At 46.8% G+C, this 20,152-nt stretch overlaps 2 protein-coding genes across 4 annotated transcripts in view; one reads left to right on the top strand and one right to left on the bottom strand.

Moving 5' to 3' along the window:
- The window catches only part of TPGS2 (tubulin polyglutamylase complex subunit 2), a 36,844-nt gene extending 21,246 nt beyond the window's left edge, over positions 1-15,598 (top strand). For 2 of the 3 annotated variants that reach the window (XM_013943359.2, XM_013943358.2), the window contains one exon: positions 5-1,532. In XM_013943359.2, the coding sequence (XP_013798813.1) occupies positions 5-247 (243 nt within the window). In that variant the 3' untranslated portion in view covers positions 248-1,532. Of the gene's footprint in view, positions 1-4; positions 1,533-15,578 lie in introns of those variants that run through there. The other variant, XR_001292652.2, reaches the window with a different exon arrangement.
- Positions 1,356-19,571, bottom strand: LOC106485059 (aquaporin-7-like). Its single transcript, XM_067316461.1, has 7 exons — positions 19,465-19,571; positions 14,152-14,278; positions 10,837-10,963; positions 7,773-7,910; positions 6,877-6,995; positions 5,085-5,302; positions 1,356-3,485 (listed from the first exon to the last, which is right to left on the bottom strand). Exons 1-7 carry the CDS (start codon positions 19,569-19,571, stop codon positions 3,326-3,328), a joined length of 996 nt encoding a protein of 331 aa, XP_067172562.1. The 3' UTR covers positions 1,356-3,325.
- Between the last annotated feature and the right edge of the window lie 581 nt (positions 19,572-20,152).

The following is a 20,152-nucleotide window of genomic DNA, read 5'->3' as shown; positions in this document are numbered from 1 at the left end:
TCAGCAATGGTTTAACATGTATAAACCCATAACCATCAACACAGCTCTCCTTTCTGAAGAAGCTGACTCCTTTGTGAACAAGCTGGACCCCAACAAAGTATTTAAAAGCAAGAACAAAACTCCAGTGATCAAAAAGAAACCGTCCTCCCAGCCAGCAGGCTCCCAAAAGAGCCATACTAGCATGACGTCCTCCAAGACTTCCTCACTACCTGGGAATTCTTCAAGGAAGCGAGACCCCCAGATCTGACCCTGGACATCATTTGCAATAAGCTTTGATGTTCTCTGATGCAGAGTCTAAGAGCTTCAGACCAAGCCCCTTGTTGTGCATGAACAGATCTTCCTATGGAAACTACACTGCAGCATTTGCATGAAATATAACCATAATGTACTTTGACGTGGGAGGGAGGTAGATCCTGGTGGCTTTGAGCAAAAACCTTGAGACACTGATTTGATTCACTTCTTCTACTTGCAGCATGTACTTTTCAGAGGGCATGAAGAAGTCCTTGATGTCACTGCTCTGTAGGGAAGCTATTATTACTGTGCAACTACAGCAGTGAAATGGAAGTAAATGTAAGTCACTATTACTTTAATAGACCCACGCTGAAATACAGCATGTGAGGATATTTCTGCTGTCTCCTTTGAAAGAAACCTGCCCTGACCTTGCATGTTAAGGGAGCAGACTGGAACCCACAACACAAAGAAATATCTTCCACTTCAGACAGAATCAAACTCTGCATTTCCCTGTGTTCCTTCCAATCTTCCAACTCTGAGATTCACGGTATAGAGGGACCTGGGGTTTCCGTGTCCCTGCATTGGCCTAGCCACTCATTCTAAAGCCGAGACCACTCCTTGGCCTTCATGCTGTATCCTTTGGGATAGTGAGCTCTGTGTGATGTCCTCTGTAATGAGCCAGGAGGCAACAAGAAGATGCAAGAACCCTCACTGCCTCTGCTTTCTCCCCTTGTGAGAACTGGCTGGGGACTGCTAAGCCAGGGCAGCTCCAGCTGCATCAGTGGTGTTAGACTGTTGTAAGCCAAGAGGACACCTTGATTTGTCACACATTCATTTGCAAAGCTGAGCATTCAAAAAGTCTTTATCACTTATTAACTGGACAGGATCTGACCAGGGGCCATTGAGATCCTACAGCCCTAGAAGGCTCTGATGCTATTTTCTATACTGTAAGTTTTCAGGTAAAACTGCACTTTAACCCATTCATTTCTGGTTTTCAGTAACATCTGACTGTTTCCATTAATTTTCTATGCCATTCAGTCTTAGATATGCTGGAAACACATCATAGCAGCCAGCCCATTCTGAGCCTAAGTAGGGAATGCAAAGTCACCATCTCCAAGCAAGTATTGATTATTTAAACAACAGCATGTTTTATTTATGAAACAGTTACATAATTGCATAAGACCAACCTACCTCACAGGGATGTTGTGAGGCTTTCACGAGCATTTATGGCCTTCGGAAAGACCAAGCTACCCTGTAAGTGCTTAATAGTATTTTAATAAAGATTTGAATATTTTCCTGCAGAGTGACTGGATATTTGAAGATGCCTTTGGGAGCACATGCACAAGAATGTATGGTAACAGCAGTATGCAGGATGAATTGTTTTTTATTGTGATAGAGAATCCCCCAATGAAAAAGGATTGGTTACAGTGTCTTTAAGCTGATCCCACCTTGAGCTACTCCAAAGTTCCCACTTTAGTTCACACAGACCAAAAGTCTCATCTGTATGACAGCAGCTCCACTTCTGTCCTATGCTCACCATTCAAAATCTGTGCAACCATCAGCCCCAGCTCTGCCATGCTTTGCTGTCTTCTTGCACTCCCTGTATCCCACCTTCAAATGTGGCTGCTCAAAGAACCCTCCAAGGGTTGCCTGGAAGCTGCCTTCTCACATCCCCTACACTAAAGAAAATCCTCTAATGCTCTTCAGCCCTCTTAAGCTGATGTGCATCTTTTGCCAGGTGAAGGTCCTGCTGTAACTGCTTTAATAACACAAGATCAGTTCTAATGAGGAAGCAGGGATGTTAATATCTACCACCCCACCTCATGCCACAGTGGTACATTGATAGTCCCTTTAACAGTGAGATGTGAATAATCAATTGTCAAAGCCATTAAATGCCAGTTTCTGGGATTCTGCGCAGTAGTGATGGTCTATCGCATCCTACCCTTGCAGAGCCCTGCGTTGTGTGCATTTGCAGTACCCAGCCCTGGAGCCTCAGTCATTTGCTTGACATATATACCAGATTTGCTTAAGAATTTTCCAGAGGAGTTAAACTATATCACCTGGTCTGTGAACAGGCAGCTTTTGCTATTGTTTTACTTCTAGTCCAATGCTTTCTCAGACTTGTAAGGCTGTTGCAGGCCCTTTCTGTAGTTCAGATGGAAGTGGCAGAATTCCTGCTGAAGTACAACAGTCTCTTGCTATGTTTCTGGTGCAGTCACAGTGGAGAAAGGCTCTTCCTTTGTCTCATCATTTGGACATGCTGTCAAAGAAGTTGTCTTAATCCTTTTGTATGCTGGTAGTTAAAGTCTAACCCATCAGTAAGAAACATGTTTTCACTGTGCCAACATAGCCCAAAACATCTCCTAACCTGTTCCAGCAGAACTGTACAAGAAATCACGAGACCCTGTAGTTTACAAATTTTTCAGTGCTTGCTGAATGTTCAGACAAAAAAAACAAAAATGAAATTTCTATTTCAGACTGTCAGTTCCCTTGCTTTTCTTTGTGCCCTGCCAGAGTAGATGTTAGTGTGTCAAATTAGCAAATGGAAGCAAATCTAAACCTGTGGTTCATTAGTATAGTATCTATCTCTTACTAAAGAATATTCCTGATCAACATTTCTTTAACTTGTTCCTGCCACTGTGAAGGTGTTCCCTGTGTTTTCACTGGCATGATCCCCTGACTAATACTTATTTTGTGCCTAACTATTGGATTTTGTATTTATTTTGGTTGCTATAGACTTTCAAGTATCTGGAGTCTTGCAGCTCTGCTTTGCTTTTCTCTGGAGTGTGATTTTTCTTTTTTTTTTTCAATAAGTTTTTACACAGCGAGTTTGAAAATTTTCTTTGGGTCATAGACAAGTGTAGCCCTATCCAGGTCTTCCCAGTGTCTCAGAGACCCAGTTTGTCTGGTTGAGCAGAATTGCTTTATTAAAAACTTGTCTCTCATTTCTCCATGTGCAGGAATACATAACACTGCCATACATAATGGTAGTGTCATTGCACATGCTGGTATCCATTCAGTTACCTTTTGACTGTCAGTGCACATGGTCCAACTAAGCTTTCCTTTCAGGCCCTTTCCTCAGGGCACGTGGCTGTCACATCCTAGAAATCTCCACGTCTGGCTGTCTTTTCTCATTTCCACTTTCCAGGACAGGCTGATTGTGAAAATCAATAAAGAGTTTGTGGATTAAAACACCAAAAAGACTTCCCAGTGTTGGAGCTACGAGTGGGATCCACCACCAGCCATGTCCAGCCCTAAAAGGAAACACAGAACAGGCTTCTGATGAGCCAGACACAAACCACTGCCCTGCTGCTGCACGACATAAAATGAGTTGAGCTAAGACTGCTAGGGCAAAAGTGAGCTATGTAAGCAAAGGTGTCTAGTGCCTTCCCACATGCTGGCTCTTCCAGCAGCAGCTCCCAGAGTCTGTGGGTCTCCCATACATCTTATGCCACATCTGCAAGCCCATTGCAAATCTCCTGGGTACTCTACCATTTCTGAAATGAAGGACAAGTAAATTGCTCCCCTGTGATCTTTGTTGATGTGGGGTGCAGTTCTACGCTAGCAAAGTTATCTTTCCTTGCAGTAAATAACTGTTCCAACGAGAATTTCATGAGCGCGGTATTTTTCACTGCCAAAGAGCTGGCTACCTGAAAGTCTCAGGGACTCTAAGGGCTTAACACAGAATCTGCTCAGTCAAAGAAAGGATCTTTATGGTTTCCATGGGCTTCATGTCATCGCGTCTGAAATCCATGGGCTCTCCATATCTTTGTGTGTAGGAAGTAGATAGCTTCCACTACTGACAGACACAGAAAGCATAAGCAATGTGCGTGAAGGATCATGGAGAGTGGGGAAATTAACCCAAAACTGCTTCCCAAAGCTGTGGTTTAACCACAGGATTCATCCTCCTACCAAGAATTACACTTTGCAGGATGCCTTAAACAGATTAACGTTCACCTTTCATTCATGCTACCACTCACAGCATCACACCATAGCCACACAAGCACATAGTTGTTGTAGTGCTAGCAAAATGCAGTTTGGTTTTCAATTATTTCATCTTCATCTGCTGCTTTAGAGAAAGCCAGGTGGCTAACCTGACACAGGTGGCTTAAACAAATTCTGCATCCATTGGTCTAATTGCTGGTGGAAGAGTCATTCTCCCTATTGGTCTAGGAAACTAGCTCTGCGCTGTCTGCAGGTTTTCTACTCTCCTTAAGAAATAGCCTATGCAATCCTGGTGAATGTGACTGCCAGACAGAGACACACCATTCCACCTTCCCCATTTCTAATAACATCTGCATTTCCTTTACCAAACTTTATAGAGAGGTCAAGCTCTCAATGATATTTTCTTCAAGTTTCATGAAAATGGGCAGCAGGCACAGGAGAGAGACTCTACTAATGCCTTCACCATGGGAAAAGCCGTAGCATGAGACCCAGTCCTACTAGATACTAGAAGGTAGGGTTTCATCTCCAGATTCAAAAATGTAAATTTATGAGAGCTATTTAGCAATCCAGCTGTAACTACCTCCTTTCAGGTCATCTGAATAACTCTCTGGCTCTCTACTCACTGAAGTAACCAGCAAGATCTCTACTCACCAGTAGACTTCCATGTTGTAGGTGCCTAAATTAAGTATCTGAATGTGGAGCTGAATCCCGTGCTGGAGTTTTGGTGTACTCCAAATTATGTGTGTGCCACACACGGGGCTCCCCTGTGTGCGACCCTCGTTTACTGAAAAGGGAGAGTCCACATTTCAGGCATAGTGTCATTTGGTCGAAAAAATTTGCTTAATCGCTTGGGTTTGTCTGCTCTCTTTTGTGAACTCGGCAGTATAAAATCCAAACAGGTAACTCACGTGAAGACGTCCACTCCCCAGCCGGCAATGGCAGTGAAGACCCTTGGGGGCAGGTCCCGGGAGGGGTTCATGGAATAGCCTGTGTTCATCCCCATCGCCAGGCCAATGCCTAGGACCAGGATACCCGTGAGCAGGGCCTGTGTGCCCTTCAGGGCGCCATTATTTTTCTCATCATGGATGACTAGAATGCCCAAGAACAGCATCATCGTTGCTATAAACTGCAGGAACAGGAAAGGGAAAGCAGGTCAGTAGACAGACTGGCAAAGGCAGAAGGATCACGCTCAACAGAGAGGAAGTGACTTCCCAGACCAGAAGAGCAGGTGGGATTCAAGTTCTGGTCAAGTCAGGGAGGACCCCAATGTTATTGAATGACAGTAAGAGCAGAAACCCGTAGCTCTGGGCAACACTTTGTCATTTGTTTTCTTATGCAGCGAGGACACTGCATGCTCCATAGGAGGCGGAGCAATCCGGTGACCATCTGGAGGCTCTCCAGCTCTCACCATGCTCCCCATCACAGCCAGGCAGATCTTCATCAGCTCAGAAACAAAAGCATGGCTTTCCTCAGACTTGAATTAAATGTGAACATGCCTTCTCCTGTAGCACTGCAGAGTGTGGGACACACTTGGGAATAACTCCAAATCCTCTGAGGCATCCCCAAAGGAGTGAGTACTCTAACCAGGTGGAAATAATGTCAGGATGGAGATTTTGCTGCATGACTGGGACTCAGCAGAGCATTATTAGAGATTACAATGAATAGTTATATAGCTATATCTCATTGGCTTGCTGTGCAGGTGGTTTGCATTCACTGTCAAGCCTTCTGATGAAAAATCTAATGGCAAAAAACAAAACTGAGAGTTCTTAATATCTGAGACAAGCTTTTATTCCCCTCTTATATCTGGGCATCTTGATATTGTGTTATGTGCTGGGAATAAACTGTATTCAATGCCAACTGGCCTAGTCAAACCCCCAGAAGTTCAATCCAGACAGGCTGTAATCCTGCAAAGTCAGTCCCAGGACAGCTGTACTGGTTAGGGGTAGCCAGGAGAGCTGCCTGGGAGTGCAGAGTGAGTATAAGATCCAGGACAAGAGGAACAACTCAGGGTTCTGCCCAGAAGCCATGGGAGATGGTTCCTGTCGAAGCTCAGCTTCAAATTTCCCATTGCTTGGGCTGAGCACAAGGGGAAGTGCTTGTAGGGCACTCGGACTGAGCTGAGAAGCATCTTGGAAGTGTTATCCTTTAGGCTTGGCAGTTCTCCTGAGACAAGCATGGGACTGGAAGGAGCAGGTAGGCCTTGGCTTGAGATATACAATTTGCAGTGACTTAACCCACCACATGGGGAAAAGGGGACAGATCTGGCCCCACAGCAGCAGACTCTGTTGAGGTGGCTGGAAGAACCAAGTCCCTCGGTCTCCCACATCATCTCGAGGGATCATGCAGATGAGGTCTCATGCTTGGAACTTTCCTCCTGTTAATGCTCTCTTGAGCACAGCTTGTACCAGCGCAGTGACCTGTGCTGGCCGCACTTTGGGCTGTAATTCTGACTGAGTCCTCCCCTGACCCAGGCTGTTCTCCCAGCCTGAGTGCGATTGCTATGCTCCTGCTCCCCAGCTTAGCCACCAAGCTACCTTGAACCCTACCTGCAGCCGGACACTTGCCAGGACAGTGGGCTCCTTGGAGCTAGGGTTGTGCTTGGGTCTGCACACATAGCACTGTGGGGCCTCTGTACCAGACCTGGAATAGTGCCTATTGCCATCCACCTTCTCCTAGCACATCACAGCTGTCCCCACTGACCTCTGTGAAGAAGCCCCCTATCAAGGACATATAGGGAGCAGGGTAAGTGGAGAAGATCCCCGCTGTGGCAGTTGGACCCGTCACTGTAAAGTTCCCCTTGGTATAGTCGTACAGTGCATCTAGGAGAAAGGGAGTTAGGGGAGTTAGCACAGCAGCCAGCACGGAGTTCATCGCGTGTGACATGGACAGATGTCTACCCACTGCAGCCAGTACAGACACAACGGGAAAAGAGGCAAAAGGAGACGTGACCAGAGCGACACACCCCTTCCAGAGCATGGTCACTGATCTGTCACCAGCAGACTTTGGTCTGCAGTTGCTTCCTTAACCTGCCAGCTCCCCATCCCTTCTCCAGAAGCCTGGTGGGAGCTGAATGCTCATATTGCACTGGGAGGCTTCCCTCCCTCTGCCCCCCAGAGATTTGGACATGCTGTAGCCAATGGGTTGCGGGTCCTCTGTTCACAAGTCACAAACATGAATAACAGCTGTTCTGTCTTCCACAGTCCAGCTGAGTCCCCCACACAGCTTCAGCTGTGCTTGATGCTTGGTAGCCCATCTAACTTGAGCCCTTGCACTTTCTGATTCAGGTATCACCATGAGAACCCCAGCCACAGTGACTCTGAGCACTGGAGGACTTACAGACCCTTAGAAACACAACACTGCCAAAATGCAGCTACCAGCCTTGAGGCAGGTTTTGGTGGTGGGAATGCCCTAGGCCTTGCATTGGCCTTGAGCTATAATGATCTGTCTCACTAGCCAAGAGCTCACCCTCCTCACCCAGGCCTCATGCTGGGTACAGTAAAGGGAAACATCTTGATGAACTGTGAGCTAAGACTGACATGGTGTCCGCAGCAGTGCCCCCCCACCCCACCCCTGCCATGATGAAGAAGCAACCATACCATAGTAGATGCCAAAAACAGTAGCTGCTGCCAGAAAGGAGCCCAGGAACTGGCCAAGCAGATAAACTGGGAGCTTTTTCCAGGGAAGGTTCCCTAAAAGGCAGTGTGTGAGGGTAATGGAGGCATTCAGATGAGCTCCTGCAAAATCACAACAAAAGAGAGTAGTATCTGCTCTGATGGACCTGTTCTGGAGCATGCCCCCCATACCACAGGTAATGACCCAGACTTTGCTCCAGAGTACCAAGCACTAAGACTCCCCCAGCCATGGTGGCAGGGTCTCCCTCCTGCACAAAGCTGACCCATTTTCCCTGGAGAGAGGGATGCATCTAGCCAGCTTGGTCCTCCACTGATTTGCATCTCAGATTGTCATTTACACCTGCAGCCTGGGACTTCTACCCTGACCAAAGCATGTAAGAGTGTATGAGCTCACAGCTCATGGGCTGCTGTGGGCCCACACATAGGCAGGTTGAGAACTCCTGCCTGCCTCTGGAGCAGTTTTTAGCTCTGGTTCACTGAGCAGGGTGTGGATCTCCCCTGTGGTTTCCCTGGAACCTGTTAAATACTTGCCCATCACTTTGTCAAGAAAGTCACAGTGGTGGCATCTCCTCCAGCTGGGCTACTGCTAGATGGATGACTGCAATATTCCTACATGAAGCAGGGCAGAGAGCACCTAGCTTTAGTCTTCTAAGAGTTCAGTGTCCTCTTCTTAGCTCACTATAGACCACAAGCTGCTCCCAGAAAGCAGGTCATCTCACTTGTCAGAGGCACCTCTCATGGCATGGCATGAGTCTCCCTCTACATGGGCTTCTCTCTGTTTAGTTTAAAGGGAGCCCAGACCTTAGACCATCACCCACCCTTTATATGGTTACATATATTGGTTACAAATTGTATCCCAAACAATGGAGAGACCTCTCAAACATCTGATAGGCAAGGAGGGTCTGATCCTGGCGGAGCTGAGTGCCCTGAGCTGATGGCAGCTGCAGGCTCTTAGCACCTCTGGGAGCAAGGCATTAGAGGCTGGAGTAACAAACTCTGAAATCAACCAGTGAGTTCCGCATATCTTCATGTTTGTAAAGCAAAACTATACAGGGCTGTCAGCAGCAGATCAGCTTAGCTCTTGGATATCACTGCCTTGAGAAAGGATTAGGACAGCTGTTTCTGCCCAGACCATGGTTACACCTGCTGGTCCAGAGCAGACATGGTCCTCCCCTTGCAGAGTTTGTAATCTTGGACTGCATTTCATTAAACCTTTTAGCACCTAGTTCTCATATAGCACAAGAGCAGTTTTCCCTATTTTGAGGGAACATTTTTTGTGGAGGAGGTAGGTATCGCCATGGTGCTGTTGGAGAAAGACTAAGTGGATCCAGGTTCAATTCTGGCTTTGGCCACATAATTCTTGTGCCCTCAGCACAAATCACTTCTGTTCTCCAGGCATAATCTTCCCACAAGTCCAATGGAAATATTTGCTTTGTCCTGTCTAGTAAGTGTAAATTCTGGGTATCAGTAAATGTTCCAATCTCAATGGCCTTCTCCTCCTTCAGACTCAAAAAGGAGTAAGATCCAGACACACAGCATTTCATCAAAGTGCAAGACAGAGTGAGGTGAAAGTGCATGTGCTGCCTGCTACAATCCCACAATCACAACTGAAATTGGGGGAGACCCCTTTTTCTTTGATCTTCTGATTCCTTGTGGGCATGAACCAGCCATTTCTGTGACCACAAGAAGCATCTTGTGATGTACATGAAGCCAAATCACGATGCCAAGGAGCCCTGATGCCAGCTCCAGAACCAGCCTGTTGCTGACTGAGCTGAGACCTCATCTCAAATGTCACCATAGACTGCAAGGACCCCCTTTGCTCAGCAAACTTTCCCCAGGATGAATCCACCAGTTCCAAATGGACGGGGAGATTAAGAGCTGACCGCTCATGTGGAACAACTTTCTTTTCAAACCTGTCCCCAGCTTTGGGAATCTCTCTTTTCCCACAGCTCAAGAGCAAGGACTTGCTTTAATTTCTGCCTACTAGAGCCCTTATCTCTTCACTTGGGGCAAATGAATGCAGAAATTGCCCAATTCAAGAGGTAATGCTCTGTCATGTGAGAGATACCATCCTACAGGCCTGAAACACCACCTTGTGTGAGTGCAGGGTGTGCTTGTGTGTGGATACGTGCGCATGGGTGTGGATGATAAGGAGAAAATACCATTCCCTGTTGCAACATCAGCAGCAAGTTCTCCTTTCCAATAAATGATTTACTTCCCCATGGGTCATATTGGCAGCATGTTTTCCAAACTTCTTATCTCCTTGGGCCATGCTCTGATGGCATATTCCAAGTGTCTAATGTGGGCACTGCTGAAATCTTTCTCTGATGACTGTGTGAGAACATGAGCTGGCTAAATCTTTGCCATTGTCTCTGTCCCACTTGCCTCTGGCCAGTCTTTACAAGTGAGCAAGGAGTCTGCACCACTTTGTCAGGGCCCTGAGTGCATCAAGGGGCTCTAATTACCTCTAATGACCAACCTGGAACCATCTGTCTCTGTAATCCTCCTCTGCAAGCTCTTTCCCCACCACCACCACATGTGTTTGGCTGTTGTGTTCAAGGTCTTCTCTGATATGGTGCAGTTGTGTAACATTGGGTCAGACAGCTCTGAACACAAGTGAGTTGTGAGCAAGAGCTGTGAAAAGCCTCATCTGGGGCATCTACCCATGCATCCTCTGTCTTGGCTCAGGACATGCATTTAAGATCAGGCTCTCAGCATACTGTAGGTATGCTGTGCCTGCCTTGCACCTTGTTGATCCTGATCTTGCCTTGCCATCTCTACTCCTTGGCTTGGTCTCAAACCTGTCTCACCCCTGCAGGCTTGTCTGGTGATCACTGGATCACAAGGCTGACCCTGGACCTGCTCTGCTCTTCTTGTTTGGGCATGGTGGGACTGCACTTATTGTTGGTGAGGCCACTGCCTCTGCTTGCCATGCTGCAACCTGCAGCTGCACAGCCCAGTCTTGCTGCCCCTGACATATGGCCTTTGCAGGACATAAAGATGTCCTATGCTCAGGTGTCCTACTCACCAGAGATTCCTCCAGCTGCATGGATCCCCAAGGTGACACCAATGCCAAATCCCAAATTGATGCTCAGATATTGCCCAAATTCTCCTCGTCCTAAAGTCACTTGAGCCGCAGAAGACAAGCCAATGAGCTAGTGAATGGAAAAGAAAGGTGTGTTAAAAGCAGTATTACTGCTGTGGAGGACTGGGCTTCCTTGGCACTTTTCCAGTAATACTAACAAATTTCCAAAGGCTCTCCTGTAAAAACTGAGCAAGTACCTGGGTATTCCTTTTTGGTGCCTATCACACCAAACCAGATGCTTTGGTCTGGGTTCAGTGCAGGGGACACAAGCCAAAGCTGCCCATACTGAGGTCTGAGGTTCAAATGGGATCACTCACAGTGAAATCAGGGGCGTGAATCCAGAGAGAGTCACCACAGACATCCCAAAGACAGCCCAAGTCAGATGGAATGAGGGCTGGGCAAGTTCTTGTTTTCTTTCTTTTCTTTCTTTTTTACTTTTCTTTTTTCTTTATTAATTTATTGTCTAAAAATGTAGCTTGATCAAGACAAAGCTATTTGCCAAACTTGACTCTAATTTTGGTAACTTATTCTGGCCAAAAACAATGAAGGAAATTCTGGTTTGACTTTTCCTTTCGATGCATATGTTTACAAATTGAAAATGGCCAAGATTTCAATATGTTTTTTAGTGACTAAAAGACAAACAAGAAAAACTTAAAAAGAAATGTAAATACTTTATTTCAGCAGGAAAACACATATTTAAGAAATTGCTCTGTCCTGAAAGTAAATATACTTCACTCTTTTAATGTGGTCAGAGGCTGGAAAAATCATTTATTTTCACAGCTCTTACACAGAAATCTACAGAAAGACAAAGCTTCTTTTGAGGTCTCTGCCTCTCAAACCACTTAGGACTTAGAGTATCCCATACCTTAAACTATACCAGTGTTTATCCAGGGAGAACAAGGACCAGGTAGCATGCTCCTCCAAGAAATAAGTCAGTATGTTCTGCAACACCTCTATTTCTGCTTTGAGCTATCCTGTTTTCACTCAGATCTTTACTTGCTGCTGTGCCTGGATCCAGTCTTTATCTCATGTGTCTGCTCTCCCTCTTCCCCTTCAGATATCACCAAAATCCCCTGTTCCCCAGAGATGCTATTTTCACCTCTCTCATCTACGCAGACCACACTGCATGCTCCACACAAATTTACAGCCTGCACAGTGTGGGCCCTTCTCCCAGTCTGTCTCAGCAAAAGCAGCCTGAAGCAATATCTGGGATGTCCCATAACAAAATTTCTTTCCCTGTTTATTTCTGAACCTTTCCAAAGCCAGATCCAAGAGAATCAAATGCATAAAGGATGGACACACGTTTTGCAGGAATGCATGCAAGTGCAGAGGGAGGGGAGCAGAGCAGGAGACTGCTATTAAAGCTGAACTGAAACTTTTTTATCCTGAAAAAAGTAAGGGACAGGTCAAAGAAGCTATTTTGCAGCATGGATCCAAACCTCTGGTCATTTCTTCTATTCTCATGATCCCAAAGTAACCTTTGTTTTTCCTACCTACCCACTCCCATTTACTCCTGCTGCCTGGCGCCCTCCTTTATGAGCATTGCCTGTCTATTGAAACAAGATCCCCTATCCTGGCTGGGTGCTATTGTACAAGTAACAGCCAGTCAGTCAGGAGTCCTAGAGATCAGAGAGGATGTTCGCAGGTGCAGCAAGGGGCAGGGGGCTGCCAGAGAGGCTAGCTTTGGATGCTGGTTGTTACTTGCCACCAACCCTTGATGGGGCTGTTTAGTGTGCAGTGTCCCTCCTCCTACTCTATCATCTCACAGAGCTCAGTGGGGGAAGAGTCAACATGAGTTGCTGGCTCCAAAATCTCCCTTGAACTGTCAGAGTCCTGGGCATGAAGACAAGAATTATTCAGGATCCTCCTCATGCTGCCACCCTGGCAGGACTCCCCTAAAGTTGTTCTTTGTCATCCGGGAAGTTTTGCCACCAAAAACAAAGGTGATGGAAAAGGAAGAATATTTGCTTAGGTCTGGCTGAGGAGTCGCAGATGTCTGTACTCTGATTTCCAATGTGTATAGAACTACCTGTGCAGCAGGAATGGATTTCAAGGGACTAAATACGCAAGATGATGTGATGAAATGCAAGTATCCTTTGCACATGCAGTTGTCCTTGAAAAAAAAGCACCTTTATCTGTGCAGACAGCTATGTCAAAAGGTCCCCATTTTTATGGAAATCTCCAAGTATGAATTATTTGGATAATCCTCAGCTCTTCTGTGGTGGCCTCTGTGCAAACTAAAGTGCCTTACTCTGCCCAGAATTGCTTACAGGCTAAGTCCAAGTATAGTAAATTAACACAAACAGTTCCTGGACCTCTTCAGAGAGAAGATCTCATTTTGTTATGCTGGGGCAACGCACTGAGGCTCTGATCCCGGCAGGGCGCTGCACCAACACCAGGGATCAATTCTGACTGCAAAGCAACTGCCCCTGCCTTCCTTGCCCTCTCCCTCAAACACCTCTGAAGCAGCCTGAAAGCTCAAAACCACTTCACTTCATGTGCAAGAGATCCCTCAGGCAAGGGGAGAGTTTTTTGTATGATTCAGGACAAACATTATTCATTTGCCAGCATAAGACAACTGAAGGCAAACTCCTGGCATGCTTTACACCTGGTAATTGCGTTTTCTAATGGTGGGTTGTGGCTCCAGAGAGTTTCACAAGCATTAATTACCCTGGCAACACCAGCAGGAAGATGAATGAATGCTGTTTTCATTCCACAGAGAATGTCAGTGGCAGAGGAGTTGAGGATCTGCCCACTGCTCCCCTGAACCCTGCGCAGGATCTCAGGCAGGCATCAGTGGCAGCTGCTCAGCCCGCACAGTCCCCTTTGGCACTGCGGGGAGAAGAGCACCAATTCACTGCCTGGGAGTTTAAGGGGGTTTGTCACAAGTGTTGTGTTGCCCTATCTGACAAGACACCACTGTTTGATTTCATTCAGAGTCTTGTGTTTGTTTTTTCCTAGAAGAGAACAGGAGCAGCCTGTTCATCCCAACCTACTTCACCTTCTCTCGGTGCCCCACCTGCCACTTGCATTGCCTTTTTCCAACAGAAAGTTTTTGACAGATTGTCTACCCTGAACCAAAGCTGCTGTGTGACCAGAGGAGAGTTAAGCAGTAATAACCAGCTGGTGAGCAACACTGAGGATGTGGCAGGAAACCACTGAACTGCTGCTGCAAATGTTTACACTCTCATGCCCCCCCATACACACACATACAAACACATGAATGGACATGCACATCTGGGTCCATCTCCTCCTTACCATCAGGATGAACATCCCCAGTGCTTCTGCCAGCAGCTCCCTGATGGTCCTGTTACGAACCGTGAGTGCTTTCCGAATTTTCTCCAGCATTCTGCTCTCCGGCTCCAGCGTGCAGCTGCGGGAGCTCCTGTTGTGAGAGCAGACTTCATTGCACTGAGCTAAGTTACCCTTTGAAACTTGGCAACCTCCTTTCACCCTCAGACACCTTCACTCATTTGGTTAACGATGAACAAGTCAATAAAGTAGCAGCCAGCTTTAAAGTCTCTCTCCCCTGCCTTCCGTTTAAATCTAAATGATGAGGATGCAACTTTTCTGCTACGAGTCCCTTGCAAGCTCTGCAACTCCATCCAGGAGCACTGTATCTCCAGAGGAATGGAGCTCTCATTCTCCATAACCTTTTCCATAGGCACAGAAAATGAATAGCAATTTTGTCTGTGCTCTGCATTATAACCTGCTGGCTGGTGGCTTGGTGCTGTTCTGCTTTAATGGGTGGGATTAGGACTGTTTGCCTGCACTTTGCAGGACTATCTTGCTCATCCCTAGCTGGCAGTGAGGATGCTCTGTCTGGAACTGGTGTGCACCACTGTCCATGGCCAGGAAGAAGAGAGTGGCTATAGAGCTGTTACAGACTGAATATTTGCTCTCCCAAGACAATGCTGCAGGATGTGTTTCCTTAATTTAGCAGCTGGGACTCTTCTCTGTTGCTCTGGGTCCCACTGCACCATGCACCTGGCTGCACTGACTGCACCCCGTGTCTGCAGCGCTGGTCGTGCTAGTGCAGAGCCTCCTCACCAAACCCTCCCTCCTGTCCTCTCATATGGCACTAGAAGAGACCTGTCTCCAGTAATAATCCCTGGAGAAAGGCTAACAACTGTGTGGTTTGGAGAGTCCGGTGCTTGCACGGCATAATGCCAGCATGTAGTTATGGCAGGAACAGGAAATCAGCATAAGGAATAAACACAGCTTCACACCTGGATCCCAGAAATAAGAAGTGGACGCCTTTGATCTCACCTGGATACCAGAGCAGAGCCCTCACTCTCCCACACCTACAAATAAAATCTCAACTTTCTGATTCCCTCTGTTTATCTTCCTGCCCACCAACTGCAATAATGCTCTTACCCCACCACTGTAAAAATGTTTTAATACCTTTTCAATTACTCTTTCTTCAACCACAACCTATTAAACCCACTGAGCTCTCAGGACCTTTTTCCAGGAGCCCTGTCTAGTTCTTTGCTGGTTTTCTTCACTTTCATCTAAACCTGCTGCATCTTCTAAGTATCTTTTTGGAAGGGATGTGACACACAGCTCCAGAAGAGTCACAGGCAGCTGCATGGATTGGGACATAGCATTCTGCTGACTCTGTCCCTGGTGATGCCTCACTCTGCTACTGCTTTGCAAAAGTTCATGAGCTTTTCTCTCACCCACAGGATGTTGTGCAGCTGTGTGGAAGAACCTGGGAAGCTGATTCTCCTCTGTTCTCCATAGATGATTGTCTACATTGCAGCAAGGAAGGGTTTTATGGACTGGGACAAGCCCTCCTCCAGCAACAAATCTGTTGTTGACCTCATTGAACTGCCTGGCTAAATATGCAGTAAATTACTAGTCTGTATGGGATATTAAAGAACATTTAATCATGAGGAATGATAATCACATTGCTGGAATGGGTGTTCCAACAGCACCTTCCTACTTAGAAAACTTTTTCTCCTATGGATTTGTGAGCCATGGTTTGGCACAGAAAAAGGGACCAATAGATTCTTCCAGGTCACTTGATTCTCTGCTGTGCAAACATTTATTGGTGGAGCACACAAACATGAGCCTGGGAGTGCCAGTTCAGGGTGGTGAGGGGTGCCTCAAGTTTCTTCTGCACATGGTAGTTTCCAATGGAGATGTAAAGCTGAAGTCCTAGCATCAGTGTGTATTGGAGATCTCCCAGCATTTCTCAGATGAATGAGGGTGTGAATCAATCCGTATGCCTCAAATTTGGACCTACAACTTTGTTTTTCTTTCCTAGATCTCAAGGGGCCTTTCAAGTAGACTCCTTCACTTTACAAACAAGAAAGCAGCTGCATTGTCTCTGAAAGGCTTTGTCTCCTGTTTCTGAGCATAGCTATAGGCACCTATATATTCTAATTTGGACTGAGAAGTGGACAGGCAGTTTCCAGGATTGCTGAGCTCCCGTGGACTTGCACTCTTTTCAGGCAAGAAAGAAATCCCAGGTTCCAGTGGAAATCTTTGGTCTAATCATTGCATTTGAGGCATAATTACTGAAATCACCACCAAATCCCCTAAAACTCCAACATGCTTCTAGGGCAGCATTTCCCAGTATCTTTTTCTTGTAGACCATCAGGCAGAAATGGAGTTTGGTCCCAGGCCAGGGGACATATGTGGAGTGTTGGATCAGCTGAAGGGATCAAGGAAGGTGCCTTTGCGCTTACAGTGTAATGCAACCCATAGCCCAGCACCAGGCCATTTAGGATGGCCCCATGAATCACAGCCTGAGGAGTATGACACTGGATGCACCTGTCGCCACTGCCTGTCCTCTTACATAGATTGTTCCACAAGATGGCACTGAGACATTAATTTCCCCCTTAAAACTGTTTAGAGAAGATCCTATGTTGGCTGCTGAAAATGTCTGACCCCTGTATTTTTGTTTTTTTTCTGGTCATTTTGTGCATTAAAGAAAGGCAATCTGCAAAGGACTAACAAAACAAATACCTTTCTCTGAATCCTTTAAGGCAGAGCACCTCTGCTCTAACAGCATGCAAAACCAAAGTGTTCAAGACTGAGTCTGTCACCCTGCACTTTCTTTACAATCAGCAAAGAGAAATAGGCAGCTCCAAAGGGTGAATCATCCCCACCTAGAATAGGCATCAGACACCAGTGCTGTGAGTCACTCCTGCAGCTGGCAGTTTCCCTCCAGTATCTCCATCGGGGGCATGATCAGCTCCAACGTGCACACCTATGAGGCAGGGATCCAATGCCACATGAGCTGGACTGCCCTGACTATCTACATCCAGATATAATAATCATGAATGAGTACAAACAGCCACCTGTGAGTCAGCCAAGGGCTGGAGAGCAAAGATTTGCTGGTCGCCCACCATCACATGTTCATACTTGGATGGTTTCACATATCTGTAAGTCTGATGAGGATCTCTGGAGTCACCGAATAGAGTCCCCTAGTAGCACAAGCAGCCACACCCTCAAGTTTGAGCATACTCTCAAACCCTTTTGTTCATGTGCCAGCATTACCCCATCACAGTCATTAACTCATTTCTTACAGGTGCTATCTTATAAGATTTTCCAGGAGACATACATTTAATCTTTAAATGAGCATCCAAGAAAAGTTTTGTGTTTTCTTATTTCTCAGAATAATCACTTCCAGGCTCCCAAAGCTTGTTCAATCTTTCTGGATAAAAAGAGCCCCTGTTGCTCCCAGACCTTATCACTTTGGATTACTTCTGAGTTCATATTTAGCATTTCACATAGAGAGGGGAACAGCACTCTTCCTGCCTGAACACGGAAAACATCCCAGGAAATCCCTCCCACCACAAATGATCATCTCAGGAACTGGACAAGCCAAACACACAAAAATCCCCCAGTTAGAGTTAGGAATTAGGTGTCATCAGTCATCTTGTGAGCTTAGCCCATCAGGAAAACTGCTCATGCTAATTCTCTAACAGCTTTGCAAAACTGTATGTTAGCAGAAGACAAGCTCAGTCCAGGCTGGGACGTGTCCCCACTGAAGTCAGTGATATAACTCACAATGATTTCAAGGATGGAAGACCACAAAACTCCCCCACCAATTCACATACACAAGCATTCTTTAATTTTCAGCAGAAATTATGTCCCAGGTGGTCCTGTGGAAAAATTAGGTCTTGTTAGAACAGCATTAGCTGTTCGCATTTAGCTCTGTGCCATCTCCTGATGTTCACCTTGACTTGCTCACATGTGGAAACTTCACTCAGCATTGACCCTACAAAGATTTTACCATGTTTTTCACCACCCATGAAACACACACCTGCTAAACCAAACACATTTTGTTCCCTAAGACAAGTGTGCTGTCAGAACTAGTAATAAACGTCTGAGTTTGGTGCAGAAAATTTTGGCTCAGTGAAGTTCCAATAACAGTGTTGGTGTTGGTACACATCATACTGAAGAGCTGGGGGAACAGTTCCCCTAGGTCCCACCACACCAGCACTGGGAAGGCTGAGCTCCTACAGACTCCAGGGGAGTCACGCTTCTGTGAGCAATAACTTTTCAGTTTCAATTTGACAGCACACGTGTTTCCTCTTCACCCAAGAGTTCATTTATCTCTTATTTGCGCTAATCAACAGCTGGAACGTTGCCACTCCATTAGCTTCAGTCCTGCTGGTAGAACATTAACTTTTTACCAGAGGCTGAAAGGAGCATGAACAGCCTGAAAGGAGCATTAACAGTCAGCCCAGCAGAGGACCTCCTCACTGTGGGATGAGGACAGCTCACTCTCTCCTCGGACTAAACAAACACAGGATTAGTCCTGGCACTGAGACATCCCCATGCTCCTTTGGGAAGCAAGGCCAGGCTCTGATCCCAACAGGAACAGGCTGCTGAGCTGCATGTCCATGGTCGCATTTCCTGACCAGGGAGTGCTTGGACTGTGCTAACAGGAGGATTAAAGCTGCCTTAGCTCCCTTCTCCTCTGCGGTCATCATCTGCATGGCCAGGTCTCACAGAGACTCATACAAGAGCTCTGATATGACCTTAACTGTCTATGACCAACCTCACTTGAAAAATCCTACATATCTGCATCACACTGTCTCTTAATAATGTTCGTGGTCTCTCTCCTCTCATTTACAGCTGACAAGCACTGAGCAAGTAGCAGAGGCACCTGATATTTGTCTCTAAGCAGATGGCTTTGCTCTCTGTACTATTATGTACCTTCCCGTTCCTAGGACACGAGTCTCCAAGGCCTTTCAGATCATCCTGAATGTCATTGTCCCTCATCCTGAAGCTGGCAAAGGTTTAAGATCCACAAATCCCACCAGCCCACCCATCCCTTCTGCACTGGGCACACCAATGAAATAATGGATGCCATCAGCATCAGGAAGGGCTGTAAAGAACTTCACCAACCATTTCCCCTGTCAACACAACCCCCTTTACAGTTCCTCTTCTAGTCGCAGCCTTCCCCATCTCAGCTAGGAGCTGACAGAAAGAGATACTATGGTTTCTACCTCTCACCTGAGGAGCAATTTGTGCAGGCCCCCTACAACCCATACTCATTTTCTACAGACTCTGTCCGGGACTCCTTTTCTGTAAAATGAAGCTAGCTCTTACCTTGTCAGGCAGAAGCGAAATTGGAAGGGCCTGTCAGATGTATATGGTAATACGAAGACGGGAGTCTCTTCCGGTCCGCAATCCTTTGTTTTGCTCACAGAGTGCATGGTGGGGAGGGTCAGAGCCTCCCTGCCCCAGATTGCTAAAGCTATCTCAGTGTGAGGTAATCCCCGAAGCAGTGGTGTCAGCAGGAGGAGAATTACGTGGCTTTTATTGCTCGTTGAAAGGAGAGCATGGTTTCAGAGCTGTCTAGGAAGGGGTCACAGGGGGTTGCTCACCCCATAGGACACATGAGGGACTCTGGGCATCGCAGGTGCCCATCAGAACATGGGAGTGGCCTCATTGTTGAGTGACAGAGTGAAGAACCAGGTGCACAGGGCACCTGGGTTCTCCCCCAGCCCTGCCCACAACCCCCTCTCCCTGTCTACCCCTCCGCCAAGCAGGTTAACTATACCCTCCTGCCCTCCATCCTGCACTCCTGCCTCCACCCTGCCTCTCCTCCTTTCCTTTCCCCATCCCTCACTGCTACCTGTAAGCCGAGCCTTGTCATCTCTTGTGACTGGCTCCCTTCCCTGCTCCTCTGCTCTCCCACTGCCACCTTGATGCCCATTGCCACCACGGAAGGGGCCCTGGATGCCTGGGCAGAGGAGGGGGTGAAGCACCTGGAGGTGGAATTTGGGATGCCCCT

The sequence above is a fragment of the Apteryx mantelli genome, chromosome Z (assembly GCF_036417845.1).
Source record: "Apteryx mantelli isolate bAptMan1 chromosome Z, bAptMan1.hap1, whole genome shotgun sequence".
NCBI classification, from domain to species: domain Eukaryota; kingdom Metazoa; phylum Chordata; class Aves; order Apterygiformes; family Apterygidae; genus Apteryx; species Apteryx mantelli.
Note: the sequence above shows the minus strand (reverse complement) of the source record. Positions and strands in the feature narration are given on the sequence as shown.